Raw genomic sequence first — 22,410 nt, forward strand, 5'->3', positions numbered from 1 at the left:
CTATTTAACTGTTATTTATTTGCAACTACCATTCCTATTGTGCCTTTAAACTTTATACGTTCAGCTGTGGTCTTCCTTTATACTGTGACTCAAAAGTGATCTAGTCATTATTAGAATAAGCAGAGTTAACTCTCACCATCTCTCAACTGGGAAACAGCCTAAAACACAGGGAAAACAGGACAACAAACTCAAAGCAAAGTTGGACTGATAATAAGGAAGAACTAAAGTGGTAAGAGAAGGCACTTCAGGACAGCACAGGGGTCAAGTTAGATATTAAGGTAACCCCCTGTGTCCTTTCTGTATTGGTATGTTATCTTTTGCTCCGCTTTATCATCTCACAACATCAGGATGGCAAGAAACTACTGTTTGCTCCACCCTCCTGTTTCCAGTGAACTGAAAATGGATGGCTGGTGTTTTAATGGAGGCCAGTTGGATTTCTATTTGGCTTAGCAGAAAACTGGAGAAATTGGTGCTATACTTGCCTGGTGGTCTGGAGCCATCAAGAACAGCATACGCCTCAGCAGGACCCCCAAGACAGAGAGCTGGTAACACTCGCCAGGGCAAGACTTTATCTGAATTAGGGTAACAGGGAATTGATCTAAGCAAATTAAGAAAAAGACACTGCTCCCAGCACATGAATCCTACAGGTCGGCATTTTCAAAGATTCAAAGACTTCTGTGACTCAGGAATATGACCTAAAAAATTAATATTGGGCCTCTGTTTAGGCAGCAACAAATTCTCCTCTTACACTGAAGATTACATTTCCCTTTTTAATCAAAACATCCCAATGAGTGATCACTGGTAGTTCAACACCATTACAGTCAAGTTTTTCCCTGCATTACAGGCCATCTACTGGTTTACTGTTTTCTACTTCACGGTGCTATTTTTATTGCATATGTATGCTACTTTGCTCTTATTTATCCTTGGGGCATCTCATTGAATTCTGCTCTGTCCATTCCTCTAATTTATCATATAGGATCACTATAGTAACTCCTAAATTAGCAGCTCTTACATTAGTTTTGCAGTGTCTGTATATTTCTCACCCCTTCCTTCAGATTGTTTACCTACATCACCACTGAATATATTTATAGTGCAACAAGTGCTAATTATTAACCCTCGGGAGGGAAGGATTTTCCCCATTTTGCTGATGGCAAAGATGAGGCACAGAGAGGATGAGAAAATTGTCCATGGTCACTTATGAAGTTTGCCAGAGAATGGAAGTTAGAACTCAGGTCTCCTTACTCCCTATCCCATGCAGGAAGTATGATCTGTTCAAGAAAAGCAGAAAACCTGTCTGCCGAAACACACACACGTACATGCATACACCACACTCTGCCACACTACTCACCAAATGGGCTATCACAAAGACGTGATGAGCACACAATTCAGCTGTTCCATACCTGGGATGTAACAGAGAGAGGTCAGTAAGCCAATCTGCACATCTGCCCTGTTCTGCTTGGTCGGAGAGAGTAGTTCACACTCTGCCACACAAAGCAGAGAAATGCTTTTTTCCTAAAGGCCTATGTATATTTCATTTGCCAGGAGAAAATTCCAAAGCCATTCTGTGGCCAGAGAATCAAGAAATATAGAGAAGAAAGGAAATACACCGGACTCTCGCTAGAACGTGGGATTTGGGACCCATGCATGGTACCGCGTTATAGCGGGGACTGCGTAAAAATGAATTACAATTAAAGTAATTAAATTTGGGATTCATGGCTGCGACTGCGTTATATGTGAATTCACGCTATATAGACGTGTGTTCTAGCGAGGGTCCGGTGAACGACCCACCTTTTGCAGATCAAAACACAGGACCATTATACACCAGTGTAGCATTGACCATGATTGCAATTTAAGAAGAAGAAAAAAAAGACATGTATACATAATGCATAGTACATGGATAATAAATGCACACTGTTGATGTTAATCAAATAAATAATAAATTAAAGTAAGTGTTGTAGAGTGAAGAGAACTTATATAAAATGTGTAAGTTGATACAGATACACTGGACCATTATAACAATGAAATTAGTGTAAACATATGGGAATGAAAGTTACATGATTCTAGTGAAATATATTTAAGGTTGGTGAAAAATGTTATGTTAATATATTGTTTGAGAAACCGTCTGTGATCTTGTCTTTAAACACTGATGCACAATGCATGTGCACAAGGGGGAAAGTTTTAAGTGGCAAGTGCATCCTTGCCATAGTGGCATATTGTGACTTCGGTGCTCAGCTGTACAATATTAACATCCTTTAGCTGGAGATTTTTTGGTATGGAATTTCCTAAGGCTGGGTTGTTTTTCAAAGAAAAAATACCCCTAAAAGCAGCATCACCTCCACGTTACAGGATTTCAAAGCTCTGTTGACTTGCCAAAATTTGCCAGTCCCACATGGAAATTCAATAGTTTGGCCAGATCCCACCAGAATGCTGTGTCGCACACTCTTTACAAAGACTGTAACAGAAAGCCCCTCTCCTGAGAGACTTAGCAGCTGCCGAGCTGAGGAGGTGCATTGCAAGAGCCCTCCCTCAAGTCTTTCTCATCCCCTTCCTTCAGCCTATCCACACACACAATACACACTTTTACTAGCTATGCAGACAAGCAGAGCTCCCCTTAGCTGCACACTTTACAAGGTTAGCAAAAAACCCTGTGCAAAATATTGTACATATGAACAAACTGATCTTCAAAGACTTTCAATGCAAACAAGTCAAAATAAAGCATCATGGAGCATTAAAGGCTCTCTCTCCTCAGATGGCCATTTCCATGGCACATTTAAACTTGCTACCCACAGTCCTCCACTGTAGAGCTGCTAGGAAAAAAATGGCAAGAAATCTTTTATAAAAGTACGTTTTCCCCTCATGTTGGAAAAACAGCTGAACCATTTCTGCTCATGTTTTCCAAAATAAGCTACATTTTTGAGTATAGACCAACCCTAGAACATGGCTGCTCTACAAGTGAAACTGTCTGAGAATTATGAGCCATTCAAACCATGCAGTTAGGAAGCAAACGTTCATGCAGCCTGAACCATACAGTGCATTGCTCCTTGCCCTACAATAATTGGGTATCTTACCGAGCCAGGAAGCACCATGAATCCATAGCCAGTAGAGAGGTGATCATACTAGAACCAAGGACTGCATCCAGCAGAGCATGCTCCTGAGGAAAGAATAGAGAAGGCACTTCTGAACAGATTGCAATTTTACTCTCTACTTTTAATCCACTTACTTGTGTGACACATAATTAGACTGACAAGGTGGGTGAGGTAATATCTTTTATTGGACTAACTTCTGTTGGTGGGAGAGACAAGTTTTCGAGCCACTCAGAGCTCTTCTTCAGGTCAAGCTTGTTTCTCTCACCAACAGAAGTTGATCTAATATAAGATATTACCTCACCCACCTTGTCTCTCTAATATCCTGGGACTGACATGGCTACAACTACACTGCATATAGAATTAGACTTGTCAGTTTGTGCAGTTAAAATGTCTAGGAGCAAACTGGCTTTAATATCGCATGTTCAGTTATAAAGACAAGCAAGCAAACTAGGTTTATTTTTAACATGGGCCCAAAATCATTGGCCATGTGTGAAAATTTACAACAGCTGGATGAACATTTTCAAATTTCAAAAATTTTCAGTAAAAAATAAGGTCAAGTTTTTTGCTAGAATTTTTGACAAAAAAAGGGACATATTTTTCATGATAATTCTATCCTTTTTTGAAGGTGGAGAACGAAAAGACTTTCAGCCTCTGTTACAGTAGTTGTGACGTCCTATCCTCTAGGAGATAAAATCTGCAGCTGGAATTTCTCAGTCTTAGGGAGGTGATCACCTTCAGAACTTGGATTAAAAGAAAGTACTAAACAGCTTTTTTAAAGAAGCTGCATTTTTGTGCTCCTTTTGTGGTTTTATAAACAGGTTTCTAATACAACTGAGGTCTCCAACCATGTTTATATAGTTGTTTTTGGTAATGACATATGCTGCACATTTGCAGTCGTACCTGCCTTGTATCTGCCTTCTGAAGTAAAGCAACACTTTTTGAAAAAGTTAAAATCCACCAGAAGGAAACAGCTGAAAAGGTGATCGTGAGTAAACCAAAAACCAACCTACCAGCTGAGGAAAGTGTGATGGGGGTGTGGATGCAATGAAGGCACACAAGTGGACGCAAAGGTGGTGATACAGGGTGACAGGAACCTCAGCTTGTCCACTACCCATCACTCCCGGCAAACAAACAGGAAGAGAGAGCTCACCAGAGCACTGCTGGAAACCGAGAAAAAGGGCTGAGAACAAAGAGAGCCTGCAGAACAATGAAAGAGAGTGGGGTTACTGCTGTCCACACCTCACATCCCAAGAACAAACAGCTAGGGGAGCTCCTTCTTGTCTCCTGTTGGGAGCTGTGGCAATAACACAAATATCTTTACAGTAACAGATTTACAACTCTGATTAACTTTCTGTTTATAAACTCAGGTGATTAGCAGAGGCTTTTGGGGCTGTAACAAGGTACACTGGCCCTTTACAATTAGAGGGGGCCAGGAGATCCTGTTCCAGGGACATTGGAATAAACAGAGGCCCTGGAAATGGCCCTGTAGCAAGAAGAAAGGAAGCGATCCTGGGGAATTAATAGTTGGTTAAGAAAAATCCAGTGACTGTCCCTTTAAGGGGCAGGACAAGAAGCCCTGTAGTATAGGATTGGGCAGGCCCCTCTCTCCTAACCGATCAGGGGGAAGATCTCCGAAGGAGCGCAGTATATATGTTCCTCTCACTCTCTCAGAACAGAGAGTGAGCTGACAGGGAGAAAGAAGACAGAGCCAGGAGACTGAGCTCCCACTAGGAAGGACAGAATCGGCGACTCCGTGAACAACAGTATGGGGCAGAATAAGAGCTCTGCGTACAGTAAAAGAGAGGGAAGTGAGCATGAACTTTTGTGTTGCTGTAATTAACTTTATTCTGGGGACACTGAGAACTACTGTGAACTACTTTCATCTATTCACACAACCCCAGGTGGCGGGTGGGGGCATCCTGAGAAAGAATGCGGGGAGATCCTAAAGGGACCCAGAGGGAGCACAGAGTCAGGGCACTGCTGAGGCACCTCTGGCCATGAGGGGGCGCTCAGTAAATGGCATGCCTGCTACAAGGAAATAACAAACATGCTGACTTGAGGGAAAGTTGACCGATTTTGGAGATTAAAAAAAATTCAAACCCAAGGGCCCTCCACATTCTTGCATGCGCCCGAAGGCCATCCTTTCCCTCAACTGACCAGTGCATCTCTGCTTTGTACTGTGCATCCTTGAGGCATTACATCACATCCACCAGCACATCTGGCCAAGGATCAGACAGTGCGCCCTCAGAGCCTACTAATGCTACTGATTTGCTAGCTTGAGGGGCCTCTTGTACCTGAACCCCCATGTCTGCCTGTGCAGCTTGAATGCTGTCGGCAAAAATTACCTGGGAACCTCTTCTGAGAACTGGCTTCCTGTGGTCCAGAGATCCTGCACATCCTCAGGCTGAGAGGGCAGCTTGTCCATTATGGTAACCAGAAGATGACACTGCGGCAGATGCAACTCAGGAGAAAGATCTGCAGGGAATTTTTTTTTAAATATAAAGTATATTTGCATTTGTAAGGCACATTTTTGATGGAACCAAAACTAAGCTAGGGCGAGTGATTAACAACAGAAGACTGAGTGAAAAGCACATCAATTGTTAATGAAGCTCAAAAGTCACTAAGAGATGAAGCTGGTTGGAAAATGGAGGGGAAGTGGAGTCCCAGAGAAAATTTCATGTTTTCAGCAAAAAATAACTAATCATAATATTTTATCCACAAAACAAAGAATTCTGATTCAGAAATGCTACTGTAGTGCCTCATGGGAGTTGTGGTTAGAGTGCCCCATGCTCCTTTATGGCCCTGGCTCTGTGGTCAGACGACATTTCCCATGACGCACCACAAGAGTCGCATGGCCACAGTATACATCAGGGAAGATGAAGGCTGGCTGGGGTAGCCCAGTATAGCACACAGAGGAGAACGGGAGCATGAGACACCTGAACTACAACTCCCAGGATGCACTGTAACAGCATTTCAGAGATATTTTATTTTCTGGTTGAAATATTTTGGGTTTGGCAGAAAACCAGGGGGGAAAAACTTGCAATTTTTTGATGAAAAAATTTCCATAGAAAAGACACGGGGGGTGGGGGGGGGTCAAAACCCCAATTTTTCCATCAAAGAACAGTTTTGGCAGAACATTTTCAGCCAGCCCACTTTTGCGTCGACTTTTGTGTCAGAAGGGCATCTTAGATTTGTTCAATATAACAAATCAGTGTTTTAATGCAATTTTCCCAGTGCACGCAGAATAACGGTCATAGAGTTAAAGAACCTTTTATGTTGTTTTATGAGCTGTGCAATGTTCACCCCACCTAGTGCTGCAATTGGCTGAAGATCCTTTAGTACCTTAAAGTATTACTTAGGATCCATTACTAAAACTACTCCACAGAAATAAGATACCAACATTATGACATATGCAGAACTGTTGTATAGCGAGTGAAGCACAAAAAGTTAAGTCACCTGATTCTATTCCTAAGAGATGACACAACTGTACTATGAAACACAGGCAGTAATATTTTTAAACCTACCTAATTTTTCACTTAATACTTGCTCCAGAAAAGGCCTGAAGGGAAGAAGCTGGTGAATGAGAGGGTCCAGTGCCACCAGAAAAACCCTGGCTATTTCATCTTGATGGGCCTCTGAAATCACCGAAGCATACAGACTAGGAGGAAATTTGCTGCGGGGGGAGGAAAGTACAGAGGTACTCACTAGCACTGCATTTCAAATAAGCATTAAGAGACAAAAATGTGAGTTACTATTATTGTGGATTAACAGATCTACCAATACAAGCAAAGAGAAGCATACGTTTCATATCTAACAATAGGTTTCAGAGTAGCAGCCATGTTAGTCTGTATTCGCAAAAAGAAAAGGAGTATTTGTGGCACCTTAGAGACTAACAAATTTATTTGAGCATAAGCTTATGCTCAAATACATTTGTTAGTCTCTAAGGTGCCACAAGTATTCCTTTTCTTTATATCTAACAATGTATTTTAAAATGGTGAGCACGTCACTATATTCTGCCTTTAAACCAACTACTGAAGGCCTGTATTTTATTAAACACAATAAGAAAAACTGTCCAATCTGCTTCTGCTGAAAAGTGGTAAAAGTCCATACAAAGAGGCATTTACTCAACAGGTGCAGAAGTGACTACGAGTGGAAAACTTCAAAGGGAAACATTTGTAGATTCAATTTGTTCCAGATGATGAGAGTACCAACATACCAGCCTGCAGGTTAGTGATAACAGGTTAACGCCATTTTGCTTTGCAGGAAATGAAAACTTAGGAAGAATAAGTGAGACACAAAAAATTAAAAAGAGATTGAGACCAAAAAGAAAGAGGAAACAGAGTGAGAGAAAGCAGCAGAGAGGGAGAGGGCATCAAGTGAAAACCTACTTGTCACATTCTGGGGTGCAATCCAGACCAGTGGAGGATTCTGTCACCACCTGCCCTGCAAATTCGGGTGCCCCACAATGCTTCACTGCTGTAGCTCCCAACCTGGGCCGCTCACAAACAGCAGGCAGGTTACCCCTTCAGTATCTGTGTGTAGCTACCGTCATGGTCCAGCAACTCTGATGCCAGCAGCTTGTCAGCAAACACCAGCCAAATACTGGCTTCCAGCAGCACTTGGTTACTACTTGCAGAGTGACCCCAACACACTCCCAGTCCTGGATTGTCCCCAAAATGTGTGTTCTGCACTGTCCAGCTTCTCCTGGGCAGTTCAGATATTATCCAACAGTTTGCTACTTTAACCGGATTTACCCAAACAGTTCAGTTTAAAGACAACACTGGATTAGGTTTGGTTAAAAAATAAAACAAATTTATTAAACTACAAAGAGATAGATTTTAAGTGAGTACAAGTATAAGTATTAAAGTCAGAAATCGTTACAAGAGAAATACAGATAAAATGCTTTCTAGTAGCTAAAACTCAAACTAGCCTTGGTTCAAGGTAAAATCCTTATCCCAAGCTCGCAGCAACAGGGCTGACTAAATTCTCAGGTCACAATGCCCTCACCAAATCAAAGGGCTGGTTCTTTTGTCTTCTTAGGTGAAAGAGAGAGCAAGAGAGAGAGATAGGGAGAGAAAGAAAGATATCCCTGGGGTTTTTTTGCCCTTCACTTTTATAGTCCAGTCACTCTCTGAAATGCATTTTCCGGAGGGTTACCCCTAGATAAAGTTCCTTCCCACTATGAGGAGAGAGACATGGCATCTTCTGGTGAAAGAGGTTCCATGTTATTGCTTGCTAAAACAGAGCAGGTCTACACTTAAATCACTGCACCAGTGCAGCTGCACCACTATAGTACTTCGGTGAAGATGCTACTACGCCGACCGAAGAACTTCTCCTGTCGGCATAGTTAATCCACCTCCACAAAAGGCAGTATCTATGTCGACAGGAGAAGCCCTCCCATCGACCTAGCTCTGTCTACACTGGTGTATAACTAAATGCATCGCTCTGGGGTGTGGATTTTTCACACCCCTGAGTGATGTAGTTATACCAATGTAAGTTCATAGTGCAGACCTGGCCGCAGATCAATCAGTTCCTACCTCCCATTCACTGCCAAATGGCCACTTGATGGATGATTTGCCAATCAACTTTGATGACACCAGGCTAGAGGTGTTAGCTTGTCCGTTGTATCTAAGGAACAGGTTACCTCCTTCCCAGATTTGTCTGGTAAAAACACTTCAGCTTATGTTCATTACTTTACATATTATGCTGCTACAAACATTTCACCATGATCTTTTGTACAAAGATTATTACAGTAGTGCATAGAGTGTGAATACAGAGGTGCATTCGGTCACCCTACTAGTCTAAGAACAGGTCTATACTACAGACCTGTATCGGGATAACTATGTCTCTCAGAGGTGCGAAAAATCTACACACTGAGCAACAGTTATACCGATCTAACCCGTCACGTAGACAGCACTATGTTGATGGGAGAACTTCTCCTGTCAACATAGCTACTGCTTCTCGGGGAGGTGGATTAACTACACCAACAGGAGAAGCTGTCCTGTCAGCGAAGGAGTGTCTTCACTTCAGCGCTGCAGCTGCACCAATGTTGTGTTTTAAGTGTAGTCCTGCCTAAGAGGTAAGCCTAAAGTGTTTTGGGGTGGGTTTGTTTTTTTTTAAAGTTATGAATTTCTGCATCCCCCAGGACAGAAAGAACAGGTTTAACCAGCATCTCCCTGAGTGCTTTTTTTTTTTTTTATAATGGTAGGTGTTAAATTTTATTTCCACTTTGAAATTGGCATGGGCGTGGCAGTTTTCAGTGTTTCGGTTAAAACTTTTATGTATAAAAAGTAAGAGTTGCAAAGACATGTTTTTCAAAACTAGAATGGCATAAAGGTGTAATTAGTATAGGAAGGACTTCAGGGCTATTCTACACAGGGCTATCTACCAGCATAATTATATCAGTATAATTCCCCACGTGGACACTCTTACTCCCCCACTCCATGTCTGTCTGCTCTGATTAGATTGCAAACTCTTCTGGGTGGGATCTGTCTGCTACTCGGTGTTTGTACAGTGCCTAGCACGATGGGGCCCCATTCTCGGCTGGTCCTTAGGCACTACCATACTAAACATGATTAATAACTATAGTGGTATAATTGTACCAGTAAATTTCCCCATGCAGACAAGCCCTTAGACACTACAAAGATGAGCGTTATAGAAACAGATTACAAAGAGACTATGTAAAAACGGCACCTTCTTACTCAATAGATCTGCTCAGTTTTTAACACTTTTCACTCCTGTAAACCCTGCCAAGTCAGCACATGCAGAAGAGAGAGTGCATCATCAACAAAAAGGATTAACTAAGAACATGATATTGCAATGAAATGTGAACAATAGTCCATCTGCACCCAACTCACTGAAGGATCTGGGCTTAAATTCCAAGTGCAGCATCAAAATGTGCCCTCAATTATACCTACATTATGCTATTTTCCTCACTGCCGGGGCAAACTGAGTAAGTATCCTATCTCTGAGAAAAATGACAAACAACTGAAAGTCCATGATACTATGTATTGTCTAGAGAGAAGCAGCAAAGAGTGTTTCAGCAAGGACTAACCAGTCTGGTATCGTCCCTTCTTTCAAGTTTACAGTATAATACTAAGGCCATGTTCTTCACTGAAGTTCTATTTTCAATTCCTCATTAAATTTGTTAAAAAAAAAAACAAACCCTGCTCAGGCTGAATATTTCCATGTTCAATCGTAGTGAAAGAACTATTTTACAAAATAACTGTTGCTGAGGTGCATAAAACGTTGTTTATGTTTTCACCAGAATGCAACTAGAATAAACTAACTGTCCCACCACACACGTACTTTCAATTAAAAGGAGAAAGAGCATGTCCCATTGTTAAGTGAATACATAATAACAAACTCTGTCACAGCGCAAGCACCAAGCAGTGCAGAACTATGGTTATTGTGGGACAATAATTATTTCCCAGCCTTTGTGGGGTTTAATTTAACCTTAATAGTGCATTAAATTTCTTTTGCACTTAACTTTTTTTAAAACAAAATGTTGCCTCATTATTTCATTGCAGAGGCCCTGTGGAGTGAGTAACTACAAGAAAAACAGTTGTTAAGGGCTCCGATCCTCTAAAGGGCTCCATCTGCACAGTAAGGTCCCAGGTAGATCCACTGATAGGATCTAGTAGAAGAAAATGCAACAGAATGAGGAGTTTGGTAACATGGCACTGATTCACTTTCTGGCAGCGTTTGGAGGATAGGTTAAAATGACTAGTAGCTACACAAACAGACCACACTAAAGCACCCAAAAGAAGTTTCCCAGGAGGAAGTACAAATTTCTCTGACCTCCATACACCAAAGAAATTCTATACACAAATCCTGTTCTGCATGTAACAAATCAGAGAGTGACTGCTGCAATCTTTTATTTTTGCAAGTCTTGTAATGTTTGGAGCTGCTGTAACTACGACAGACACTTTCAGAGCTGATACAGAGATGTCCCTGCAGTGGAATCAAAGAGCTAATTTTTGTGGTTCACTTACCTATATATCTGAAGATACAGCTGGTGTAATCGACAGCAGGAATCAGAGAGGAAAGGAATAAATTCCTGCAAAAGCCACCAATTTTGAATGGTATTTTCAAAATGAAATAACGATTAAATATATTTTTCTTCTGCTTACTTGAACGTATTTGTGAAATGCTTAATTATGAAGTCTAATTTTTAAAAGTTGTAGCCTGCTGTGATGCTCACTGCAAAAGAAATGCAAAATGCACAACACATGACAAATTATCAAGTAAAATTATATATTTCTCCTCTTTAGGAAGCTAAATTAATAAGATAAGGGTTTTCTTAAACTTCATTTACAGGAGCAATAACCACAGTCAATCACAAACAAACAAAAATGCACTCTTCACATACACCTCTACCCTGATATAATGCGACCCAATATAACACAGGTTCACATACAACGCGGTAAAGCAGCCCCCAACCCAATCCAAGGGTCTGGGAGGCAGGAGCTGTGGGGAGCACTTTTGGGGACCCCGCAGGCCCAGAGTGGCCCGAGTGATTAGCAGGGGGCTGGGAGCAGCCCGCTCCGCTTCTCTCACCAGGTGAGGGAGGAGGAGACTTGGGGGAAGGGATCCCCCCGGCACTCACCGGCAGCAGCGGAAGCAGAGCAATGTGGCCACAGCCCGCTCCACTCTTCCAGCTCCCAGCTGTGGCGCTCCGCTTCCCGCCACCGGTGAGTGCGGAGGGCATCCTTTCCCCAACCTCACTGCACTCACCGGCTGCGGGAAGCGGTGCGCCATGACTGGGAGCTGGTGGAGTGGAGCGGGCTGGGGCCACGTTGCTCTGCTTCCTGCTGCTGCCGGTGAGTGCCTGTCAGGGGCAGGGGTGTGGATAGGGGTCAGGGCAGACAGGGGACAGGGGGCTTAGGTAGGGGGTGGAGTCCTGGGGGTGATTAGGGACGGGGGGGGGTCCTCTGGAGTGGTCAGGGGACAAGGAGCAGGGGGGCCAAAGCAAGTTCAATATAACGCGGTTTCACATATAACGTGGTAAGATTTTTTGGCTCCCGCAGACCGTGTTATATCGGGGTAGAGGTGTATTTTAAAGACTATTGATTCTATCCCATGCATAAACAAAAAAGATAACGGACATTAACACAACAGACAAGGTGATTATATACCTCATTATCTACTCTGCATTTGTTATTGCTATTTGGTGTGTTACTTAAATGAGTACCAAAAGGTTAAAATAAGACTATCAGAAGAAAGAGGTGGGGGGAGAAGGAAAGGACAGAGAGAAAGAGTAGGAAAGAGGAACGTGGTTTTCTGTAGTTATCCCTAGGTAGGTGATAGGAGCTTGCAGAAAATCCCAGGAGAAAGAGTCCAGCCAGATTATTTATTTTTAGATCTCCTCCTCACATTTATTTTAAGAGGGAGCTTAAGGTCTTTTTTAAGGGCAATCAAACACCAAAACTCACACCTTCAGAGACAGCCTTACACCTTTTTCTGTGTAACAATTTTTCTCCACCCATCTCCATATGTAACTGATTCCTGTTCAGCACTACTATACTGCTGCACAAAACTAGCCAGGGGATTTATGGGGAGGGTTAGAGGAAGGGGATTTTCTTGGCTACATCCCAAACTTAACTAATCTATTTTATAAAAAGATGTTGGACAGTGACTGAGATCTTCAGGTATCGCCCCACCTCCAGCCTGCTGCAGAAATGGAATCCAACTATTTGTACTGGTGATACGGATAGTTGCCAACATCTAGACAAACGTTGCAAAGGGCAGTTGTTCAAGTAAGTTGGGGGTCTGGAGATCACTAGGCCCGAAAGCCACTGGTGAACCTGTTTCTCTCTTGCACCCTCATTTGGTAAGTGTGTGAGTTAATAACCCAATTTTGTAGACATGGAAACTTTGGCACAAAGCCAAAGAGTCAGAGACAGGACTTGAATGAAGGAATCCTTTATTCTCAGTCCTGTACTTAATCCACTAGAACAGTGGTTTTCAACCTTTTTTTCATTTGCAGACCCCTAAAAAATCTTGGATGGAGGCATGGACCCCCGTTGGAAATCTTATACATACTCCGTGGACTCCCTGGGTCTGCGGGCAACAGGTTGAAAACCACTGCACCAGACCATACTGCCTTTCATGCTATCAAATTCATCCTCCTAGTGGCAAAAGATCATATTGGCTTCTCAGCAACGGAACAAGTTCAAATGAAGGCAGTATGCTAGTAGGAAGCTGTTAGTGGACCCTGTAAAATCAGCAACCTCATGGGTGGAGCTACCTTCCCCGGCTGAAAACTGATCTGAGGCCCACTGAAAAAAATTGAGGGTCCTGTGGACAAATGCTAGCCCTGAGATGCTGGAAGTGGGACCATGAATATGCTGTGAACATTAGGGATAAATGAGCAACAAGCTTACACCCCTCGCAACTGTTTGTCTGTTTACATGTTCAAGGCAATGTTGGTTCAGTGCCAACTGTGAGGGATAAGCACCCCCTACTGACTCATCAATGTCACTGCCTGCTGCATCTCGCTGCTCCCGTCCAGATACAGTACTGATCCTGCTTAGTGTGTGAAATCTGATGGAGTCAGAGAGCACGGTGTTCAGCTGGAAGAATACAGCAAGGCAGCTATTTAGCAGAAGATAGGCAGAAGTAGTGAACAGTATTAGGTATCCAAATTGTATTACATGTGAGATAATAAATCACAAGCAGGTAAGTATGGGTGTTAATTATGCCATCCAGATACCACAGACGTAAGTATGGTGTAGCAACACAAAATACTTGATCAGTGTGTCTATTTGCATAATACAGAGTTAGTTTTATACTCATGTAGGACCCATATAATAAATCGTACCTTGATGTAGTGAACAAGGGAATTAGCAAAGAATCTACACAGTTTAACTGTCTTCTGGAACAACTTGTAGTCAGTGCTCTCCTATCAAAAAGGAAAGCAGCAATAAAAACACCATGGACAGACTAAGAAGATATCAAAGAAAGCGACATTGCAAGATACACTGCTATCAGGGCTAGAAACTTTATCTTGTTTGTTAAAGGAAGCTTGGATTCCACACAAAAACAGCAGAAATTGGGGAAAACCCCTAAGAACACGTGATATCTCTGTAATCTCAAAACAATTTTTCACAGGAATCTTCAAAGTTTAACTGTTGTCTTTTTAATTGACCTAGTGAAAGCAGCAGTATGTGAAATGAATGAGATTCCTGAAGAGTACTGGAGATGGGGAGGAGGGAGAATAGTCTTTGTATCTACCCAAAGTATCCTGGATGCTAACCAGGGCTATTAGACTCCTTTTCAATGTGGTTTTCTAGAGAACCTTGTAAGCAATGTGAAGTACCTAGGGTGTAAAATTAGTCTATTTTTTAGCCAATAACACTGCATAGCAAACATATCTATCTTTGCAGTGCTTCCTAACCCAACTCTTTCTCAAGCCCAAAAGTAGTTTTGGGGGATTGTTCATTCACCTGTGTCCCAGACAGCTTCATCTGCTCAGCCAGCTGCAAACAGGAATGGAACGAAAAGAGGGTGTCCTTGCACAGGCCACTGAGGATGTCCTTGTGTTTCAAATGGCTCTGTAGCAGGGAATGGTGCTTGAGGCTTTGCCTAACAAAGCCAGACAGGAACAGGATCAGATGTTTAATTGTCAGAAACAAATCAAGTGACATCAGGTCATAATAAGCACTATTCCACAGACCCTACTCTACTCTAGGCTCCTACACTGCACCCATCACCATTGTATCTGAGTGCACTAATGCAGCAGTGTCCTGACAAATGCCAAGGAACTCAGAGACAGAACCACTCTAGTCCCATTGTGACTATTTATTGAAGCACAGAAGGGATACAGGATGCGTCAAATCGGTGACAGAATCTAATCAAACAGTGTCGGTGGAATTCCAATTCAGACCCTTGGGGAACATTTAAATCATAATATTGTATTTAGAATTTATTTCCTTAACACAATATAAAAAAGATCAAAGAGTGTTTCACTTTCTAAGGCAAGGCTCATAACTTTTTCAACTGAGAATGCATTACTAGTTAAACTTCAGTGAGAATCAGGGCACCACCTCCCATAGGCACTTTTGAAAAGCCTAGCTTTAAACAAGTTACAAAACAGTGGCTCTAAAATACACTTGGGATACAGAACAGCAACATTCAAAGTATTAAAACATACTTGATTATGAACTTCCATGTGTTGGCATGAAGGGCATGGTCCATGTTGGAAATGACAGAGCAGATCTCCAGCACAGTATGGATCACTGCAGAGGAAACAGTAAGTAAGAGCAAACAAACACTGAGTTTAAATAGACCTGTATATTCAATGCCTGAAAAAAAAACAAACACAGCTGTCACATCACTGCATTTGCAAAACCACTTCCAGTTTTTGAAAACTGACCAATTATCAAGTGCCGAATGCCCTCAACTCCCACTGAAGGCAACAGGAATTGAGGGTGCTCAACATCTAGCAGGAAGTACTCTGCATCTTGGGGGATCAGGCCCACTGTCTGTAGAAAACAGGGGGCTGGGCAGGATAAAGAAACATCTTTCATATACACACCTGACACCATATCTACAATACTGTCCTCAGCAGAAGCAGATTCCATAGAGATCATATCAAGCAGCTCCATAAGCTGCTTTTGAAGAGAATAGGTCTCTTTAAACAGAGATTGGAGGAGGTCGGAAATCAAGTGCAGGCACCCACTGTACAGTGACTCGCTGTCCTGTAGGAAACGTGGGATTAGGAAGAGTTAGAAAATGTCTGAGAATAAAGATCTGATGTTGCTCCTGCTGAAATCAATGGGAATTTTGTTACAAATGTCAATGGGCGCAGAATCAAGGCATACAAACATCTACTTCAATTCACACAACCAGCAAAAGCTGTAGATTTTAAATAGCCATCTGTGGTTATTATGCATGAAATACAAAATCCCACTCACTTAGGGCCTGATCGAAAGACCCAGTGAATCAGCAAGAATCTTTCTAGTGATTTAACTGAACTTTGGATCAGACCCTTGATGCATGACTCTAAAATCAGATTTCTACCAAAATCTAGGACCATACTTCATGACAAACATAGTTGTATCCCAAAAGTTTCCCAGTACTTTAAAGTGTTTCTTAATAATAAATTGCCTACTGGAGGAGAAGTCCTTAGGCAAAGGTCTCACTGTGTAATTTGGCTCCATAAGTATTTAACGTTTCTAATAAGCAAGGAAGACAAGCTCAAAAGTGAAATTGATGCCAGTAGGATGGATAACAAATTACTATGTCTTATGATACTGGCACTGCTTACAGCAGGAAAGGTTTCAAGCACAACAATCAGTTTTCTTCCACATGCAGGTGCTGCAAAATGCGATGCCAACATGTTTTTATACATAACGCAAAGTATTTAATCCCAATCACAAGTCTGCCTTGAAATCTGCACTGAATCATAGAGTTAATATTAACACATCCATAGTCACTTATAGCTCTGCAAATCCACTGAAGACAATGGGTTTACACGGGTGTCAGAGGGCCTAATTAGCTAAACAAGTTATTGGGCACAATACAGGAGTAACCGAGTGAAGTGTAATGGCCTGTGGTATACAGATCAGACTAGATAATATAATGATCCCGTCTCATCTTAAACTGTAGGAATTTCATCAGAAAAACCTTTATTACTGGTAACAATGCACAAGATGGAAATAACTGAGCTTGGCTTTCAGAGGTCAGACTGAGTTTGCAGGGCTGGCAGTTGGAAAAGCCATCTTCATACTTGTAAACTGAGCACATTTGATCCAATATTGAGGCAACAAATATGGAAAGCCACAAAAGTTACTTTTCAAAGCAGAATCACACCTCAAAGGATTTTTTATATGATCTATAACTAGATCTAGAATCTTTTTTTCTCCTATTAATCCAGAGACCTACCTTGCAGTGCATAAATGTGTTTTTGATTACATACAGAACGGAAGAGGGAAGGGTACGGATACTCTCTAGAGGCACAGGCTCCTGCAGGGTACAGATATGTCGCACACAACCCGTCAGAGTTTCCAGCAGCTGCACCATAGTCTGCAAGTGAGATCATCATCACTGAAGGCACAATCTATAACAATACACTGCAGCAGTTAATTCAAAAAGCAAAATTATAAAGAATCTCTTCCGTTTTGCATTTGACTAAACTGTTCTCTGTCTTTTAGGACATTAGCAAATGGAAAAGTATTGGGAAGCCAGAAAGATGAAGGAAGCTCTGTAAAAAAAAAGCAGTTTCAGACCACAGCTTTTCTGTGATGTCATACTCTCTTTACGTGAGAGTCATGTTTGTACAGGGAAGGGGTGGGAAGAGGCGGGGCAGGGCCTCACGGAAGGGGTGGAGTGGGGGCGGGGCCGGGACAGCCTGGGGGGCTGGTCGGTGGTGCTGCCCTCAGGCCAATGTACTAGTCCTCATGTGGCCCTCATGATCATTTGAGTTTGAGACCCCCTGATACAGAGTCAATAACAGATAAACATGAAACCTCACAATGCAACAGGATGAAAATCAAGACTAACAGTGCTGAGGGTTGAAGGTCTAAGGCCCCAATCCTGCAAGTATTTATACACATGCTGAACTACCCTTTATCAATGGAAATATATGGACATTGCCTGACATATTCAAACTAGCTGCACTATGACAAATCCAGAACTGAATTTTACATTCAGTTGTTACTGGCACAAACACTTCACAAATCTCTCCACAGTTTTGGTAAAAAACATATAATCACCTAACCATTCCTCTTACAGCCCATTTCAATAGACTTACCTGTAAAACATTCCTCACTGCTTTGCATAATTCTATGTTCTGGCTGGTTAGTCCTTTGGCTTGACACGATAATTCATACAACAAATCATCAAATAATTGTATTGCCTGTCAGAATAAAGCAAATTAAAATAAAACTGATATTAATTAACTCCAATATATAGCCAGTATAAAACAAGGGCACCCATCGTACATCCACTTTCATCTTTGGTATGGAGGTGTGGAATGCAGAGACTTATGCTTCATAGCCTAGCTATTTGAAGCAAGAAGTACTGCATGCCAGAACCTGCAGTTTCCATAGGTCGCACTTCTATTTAAGATGAGGGCAGATATCATGTGTTCTGTTATTACACAGAAATGAGTCTCTCCATAGTTAGTTAAAAAGAGCTTCCCATTTAACCTCCAACCCCAACTTTAACCAATATTAACATTACTACCAATTTTATATACTACATCATACCCTAGAACAGACTTTTCTTAAGTTTGGTTCAAATCAATCATTTTGGAGATACAGAGTTTTGTTTTGTTTTAAAGGCAGTTTATTATTCTGAAAAGGTCAACTCTTTCAGTTCCTAATATAGGAGGTTTGGAGGTCATGTCTTTTTGAAGATTTGTTTTTCTTTTGTTTGGTCTTGATGCCTTAAGAGTTGTTAGTTGTGGGATTAGAAAGATATAAGTAGCTCTTTCCAAGCATAGACAGAATGTTGCATCGCGGATGTGGTGAAATTACACAGGTTTAGGATATGCACATTATGAACCAGTTTCTTTCTATGCTCTGAAAACCTGTTGAGGATGATTAATATTGGGGTAGGAACCGACCAGGAGCTCTTACAGACTTCCGATTGTCTACAAGCAGGGGTTCTAGGGAATTAAACTTCTACAGACAATGGGAGCTAGGCAACCCCTATTGTAGTTTCTTCTATTTCATTTAAAATGTGACTATTTAATTTAAGAATTTCAGTATAGCTATAATAAATAGGGCATATTTCATGTTGTCAGGATTGACCATATCCTAGGTTAACTTGGCCTTACAGGTTATTTGCTACAAATACTATAGTCTTGGGCCTTGCAATTTATTTAGCCAAAGAAGCACCCTAAAGTTCTAATAATAAATAAATAATCATAATCATAATAACGTAATTCTCCATTTGCTTATCATCTGTTTTCATAGGTCAAATTTTCTCAAAATAGGCTTTTAAAATTCACTTTATTATTGACTACATCATGCATAACATCATTGGCCCACTCCTCCTGACACTGAAACTAACAATAAAAATCACAGAAGCAGGACTCAGGATATAAAATCATGAGACCGTTTTAGAGTGAAAGGGAATGTATTTCAAACATTAGCTTGATTTCAAAACAAGAATTCTATCAAACTACTACAGACCTTGTAGTAACCAGGTTTCTAGTATTGTATTGATGTTTGAGTCTTCACATTACGAAAGACATCATACCTTGGGTAACACTTTTGAGAAAAAGGTTTGCTCTAATTCTGAAAGGTTGATATGAGGCAGAAACATTTCAGTCAGGATCCTCAGCACACCTGTGAAGCAAAATATTTATAGTAGAGAAGAACACCAAAATGATCAAAAAAATACCACTACTGAAGTCCCACTATAATAAAAATACTTGCAACTGGACAAGTATTCTTTCTGACAGTACAAGGGGACAGCAACCCTAACAAATAAATTGATAGCCTGAGAGGGTTAGGAGGGAAGGAAGGAATCCCACTCCACCCCCATAGGAACGCACATTTGGAGAGGTGCATGAATGTAGGGATCTTTACCTTCCCAGGAAGCAACAATCTGATATACAGCACTATATCCTATAGATAGGATACCAGGCCACATTGACTAGTAATTTGAATCAATATGACAACCCCTATATATAAGCTTAATGTAGGCCAAAATCTAAGCATGGACAACACCTGCTGAAGCTAATGGAAGTTGCACTTGAAAATGTGTCCCTGTATATACATCCTCTTCCAGTTCCCCCTCTCTTGGGTGATCCTAACACCTGCACTTTTAAAAAGAACACCTGAGGCACTCGAGCAAACTTTTAAAAAATGGTTTTCAGAGCTTCCTTAAACTGTCACCTACTGTCTGCATTTCTTTCCCCCATTCTTTACCAGAATATTCATAATACATGTGATTGCCTTTCTAATTAACTGGCCAATACCCTCTTACCACAATCTGGTTTTCGTGAGCTTAGAACCACTTCTATGTTGATGACAAGTTATGATACCAGTGTACAAATGAGACAGAAAGTGAAAAGATTCTATTTTAAACAAATACCCTAGCAATTATCAATGGCCCAAAAGGGAAAACAAGATCTTCATACACACACACATGCATCTATTTCTCTTTTTGTTTTTAAGTTGTTCAGAATGTCTGTGATTCTTGAAGGTTGTCTTACAAAACCAAGGAAGATTATGTTATAAAGTATTTGTAATTAACACAGGAGCTACAGTACAATAATTGTAATACAAAATGATTTATAGGAAAGAGGCACTGTAACACCAAATAAAGTTATCATAACTTACGAATATGCTCAGTCCAGTCGTCACAATTTTGATACATAGAGTAAAAATGTTAAAGAAAAGAAACCCAAATATGTACTGAAGTACAGACTAATCCCACTATGGAAGTTGCTATGACTCCAGTTCTGCAAACACTTAAAAGGATGTGGTAAATCAATGGCACTGTTTCCATAGTAGCATCCACCATGAGTTTAAATGCTTGCAGGATTAGGACCAATATAAATACAATTATATACACACAGATACCTACTCAAAGTGAATTTGAAAAAAAAAAGGTACTTAACTACTTTAATCAAACACAAAAATGAACAGAATTCTGTTTATAATTTTGAATTATTCCTACTTTCCAATGCATTCCAGTAACACCACTCTCTCTCCTACTTTTAATCAGATTGTCTACATAAAAGATAGTATGCAGTGTAGTTGTAGTCGTGTAATGTTTCCAGGATATTAGAGAGACAAGGTGGGTGAGGTAATATCTTTATTGGACCAACTCCTGTTGGAGAGAGACAAGCTTTTGAGCCACAGGTTCTTCAGGTCTGGGAAAGGACTTCCAGCAGCAAAGACACCCTATCGCCCCTGTGGGTGAACACCTTTCATGCATCCGATGAAGTGAGCTATAGCTCACGAAAGCTTATGCTCAAATAGATTTGTTAGTCTCTAAGGTGCCACAAGTACTCCTTTTCTTTTTGCGAAAACAGACTAACACGGCTGCTACTCTGAAACTTTTCACAAAGTGATCACTGTCTGACTTATGTCCTCATCCTCAAAAGAATCCTGCACAATGCTTTCAAAAAGAGGAGCCTGGGAGCTTAAATTCATTTCTCTGCTAGATGCTAAAAACCATGGACCGAAGAGACTGTGGATTTACGGTTTATTACAACAATCTGCAACCTATAAACCCCCTCCTTCATCTTATAATTGAGGAGGAGTAAACAAGCCACTGTACCTTGAATGGTCCCTTACAATACGTACTACTTATGCTAAACAATCTGTTCCACTTTGTTTTTTGCTGTGAGACTGGCAGTTCCCTTCCCAGACCTGAAGAACAGCTCTGTGGGGCTCAAAAGCTTGTCTCTGTCATCAACAGAAGTTGGTCCAATAAAAGATATTACCTCACCCACCTTGTCTCTCTACATAGAAGATTAACATTCAATAATTTTAAATAACTAAAGGTTGGTACTCATAAGTTTTTTTTTACTCCTCTTTTATAATTCAGTGTCAGAATTAGAATCTTCTTTTCACTGCAGTTTTCCTTTTACACGTTTATTCTTGTAAAGTATGTTATTTTAAGAGGATTATTATAATTCTGGGTTGCTAAATTTCAAATTTACCCTTTTGGAATACTGAATTATTTTTACATTGAATTTTCACTTTACTGCACTGCTGTTACATTTGCTAACCAGGCCCACATGTTCTTTATTTTCAGAACTCTGTGATACTCTGTTATTTTTATTTTGGTAAATTAATCTTTAGAAAAGTTAAACTGAAAAGCCGTGACCCTGAAAGCCGCTCTGCGAGGAGGTCCTGCACTCATCCAGAGCCATGAAGGGGCTTAACAGTATGAGGGGTCCGTGGGATAAGCGTGCAAAAACTAAACACAATACACTGCAATGGAAGTAGGGACGAAATAAGAGAAACCGAGTGACAAGTGGTAGCTAAGGTTGGAGAACAGGGTAAGAAAGGCTATGGGCTGTACACAGTAATGGGTGTCTGGTAGTCAGAAACCAACAGTACTGGGCAATGGAGACCCTACATAAACCCATCAACCCTATGCCTGCCCTAATGCCGCCCAACAGCTACCCCACATCAGCTCTCATCAGTGCACAGACACCCACCCTATCCCTGCCGCCAACACTGGCAACTCTGCCCCTGTGCCATCCCATCAGCACTTGACCCCAGTTCCTTTCCTGTCACAGCAATACCCCACAGTGACACCCCACAGCACCCTGGCCCCAGCCCCACCCCAGTGACATCTCGCAGCACCTCAGCCCCACCGACACCCTACAGAGCCCCATCCCCATCCTAGT

General features: G+C 41.3%; 1 protein-coding gene across 3 annotated transcripts in view; it reads right to left on the reverse strand.

Moving 5' to 3' along the window:
* Positions 1–22,410, reverse strand: part of FIRRM (FIGNL1 interacting regulator of recombination and mitosis) — a 32,032-nt gene that overhangs the window by 9,151 nt on the left and 471 nt on the right. For all 3 annotated transcript variants that reach the window (XM_077824167.1, XM_077824166.1, XM_077824164.1), the window contains exons 2-16: positions 20,384–20,423; positions 19,296–19,384; positions 17,842–17,946; positions 16,974–17,114; positions 15,625–15,787; positions 15,241–15,325; positions 14,534–14,672; positions 13,909–13,989; positions 11,081–11,145; positions 6,611–6,759; positions 5,432–5,561; positions 4,097–4,283; positions 3,069–3,151; positions 1,349–1,400; positions 483–572 (exon numbers count right to left, since the gene is read on the reverse strand). In XM_077824167.1, coding sequence (XP_077680293.1) covers positions 483–572; positions 1,349–1,400; positions 3,069–3,151; positions 4,097–4,283; positions 5,432–5,561; positions 6,611–6,759; positions 11,081–11,145; positions 13,909–13,989; positions 14,534–14,672; positions 15,241–15,325; positions 15,625–15,787; positions 16,974–17,114; positions 17,842–17,946; positions 19,296–19,384; positions 20,384–20,423 — 1,599 coding nt within the window. The remainder of the gene's footprint in view (positions 1–482; positions 573–1,348; positions 1,401–3,068; positions 3,152–4,096; positions 4,284–5,431; positions 5,562–6,610; positions 6,760–11,080; positions 11,146–13,908; positions 13,990–14,533; positions 14,673–15,240; positions 15,326–15,624; positions 15,788–16,973; positions 17,115–17,841; positions 17,947–19,295; positions 19,385–20,383; positions 20,424–22,410) is intronic.

The sequence above is a fragment of the Eretmochelys imbricata genome, chromosome 8 (genome assembly GCF_965152235.1).
Source record: "Eretmochelys imbricata isolate rEreImb1 chromosome 8, rEreImb1.hap1, whole genome shotgun sequence".
NCBI lineage: Eukaryota > Metazoa > Chordata > Testudines > Cheloniidae > Eretmochelys > Eretmochelys imbricata.